The sequence below is a fragment of the Seriola dumerili genome, unplaced genomic scaffold (genome assembly GCF_002260705.1).
Source record: "Seriola dumerili isolate Sdu_G_001 unplaced genomic scaffold, Sdu_1.0 BDQW01000192.1, whole genome shotgun sequence".
Taxonomy (NCBI): domain Eukaryota; kingdom Metazoa; phylum Chordata; class Actinopteri; order Carangiformes; family Carangidae; genus Seriola; species Seriola dumerili.
In genome coordinates, this window is record NW_019174447.1 from 1,149,836 (window position 1) to 1,151,453 (window position 1,618).

The window sequence follows — 1,618 nt, forward strand, 5'->3', positions numbered from 1 at the left end:
CCCTTCTCTTAGGCCAAAGTCCCAGTTTACCTGAAAGGTAAACAGAGGATGCCAGAGGATTTCAGTATTTAATATTAGAGCAGTTCTCACAGTGTCCACTACAGGCCAGGGTTAGAGAGGAACAGGAGCTAAGGATTATGGGAGTTTTTCCTACAAACACAGAGTCAGAGAAACTTTTAAAATCATGTTGAAGGATGAGCCTAGTTTACCTCAGTGAAATGATAACAGTGGGATCACATGACTCCTTACAGTCCTGACTGAGCCCAACAGCATCATAACATCACAGAGTTTATATCAAACTAAAGAAGCTGCTTTTTCAACCTGGTAACATTTCCTTTGTTGATGGTTGGTTTTATTGGTTTAGTAATGTACAATTTTGAAAGTGTGAACTTAAAAAGGAGTAATGGAAACACGTGACTCCAAACAATGTATACACTCACATGAGGTGGTTTTTCAGACTATTAGACAAAGAAATATTGAAATGGAACAATTTTTTTCCCATTCATGAAGCCAGTCCCGACTGAGAGGCAGACTGCTGGAAATCTGTCGTCAATGTTTAATTGGACTGATATCACGAGAGGAGCAAAGCCAGCTTTATTCATATAACATCACTCAATGAAAACCATTTTGCAATTATGTTTTTCGCAAAACATCCAAAATAAGCTCTAAAGTACTGATGAACAGCAGTTTGAAATATTAAGAGGTCGTGTTTGTAGAGCTGAGTAATCGAGGACTGAAAAAATGTCATGTCATGCGATAACTCAGGAGTAAATGAGTAAATCTCATCAGCCTCAGTGAGCCAATCAGCATGCAGCATGCTTGGCCAGGATCTAATAATGCTGGTGATTTGCGCTGTTTATTTACTGAACAGTCTGAGTGAGTAAAGAGACTGAGCTTCAAATAAAACTAAAGTAAAGCTAAACTTTGTACTGTGATGTGTGATGTCATATTATTTGATCAAATTCGTATTGAAAGAAGTATTTATTAAAAAATTGAAGTCAAGGTCTCAGCATCAGTACTGATACCGGAAATATTGAACGATACCCAGCCCAGTGTATGTTAAACCTAGTGCACTAATAGGAGCATATACATACACACATACCATATACCATCTCTAAATCTAAATGAGCGTTTCAATAGATGGAGCCTGTTGTGAGAGGAAGTTACCAGGTGTGTTTATTTCTACCTGGGTCTTCTTGTTAGTAACCACTAAGTTATTAGGTTGTAAACAAACCAACAGCTTATTTGGAAGAGATGCCACAGGTTTCCAGGTTCCCACACACAACGCCCCCCCCCCCTCTTATCTGTCCCCCTCCAGGCTGCCCCCTGCTGACCACCACTGGTCTGTCAGGCCTCATCCAGCTGCAGGAGCTAGAGGAGCTGGAGCTGACCAACTGCCCGGGAGCCACAGCTGAGCTCTTCAAGTACTACTCCCAGCACCTGCCCCACTGCATGGTCATCGAGTAAGACCACTGACCCGCCCCACTGACCAACCGACTGACCGACCGCCATACTTCAACCTTCCTCCTCTTTACTCCTCCTCACTCTTTTCTCAAATGCTAGCCAGGAGACTGTACCACACCGTTCCTCATTACCCGCCCCCTCCCTCCCTCCCTCC

General features: G+C 42.8%; 1 protein-coding gene across 1 annotated transcript in view; it reads left to right on the plus strand.

The window, feature by feature from the left end:
* fbxl16 (F-box and leucine rich repeat protein 16) overlaps positions 1-1,574 on the plus strand; it is a 38,893-nt gene extending 37,319 nt beyond the window's left edge. The window contains exon 7 of the mRNA XM_022753712.1: positions 1,319-1,574. Coding sequence (XP_022609433.1) covers positions 1,319-1,467 — 149 coding nt within the window. The 3' untranslated portion in view covers positions 1,468-1,574. The remainder of the gene's footprint in view (positions 1-1,318) is intronic.
* Positions 1,575-1,618: the final 44 nt, after the last annotated feature.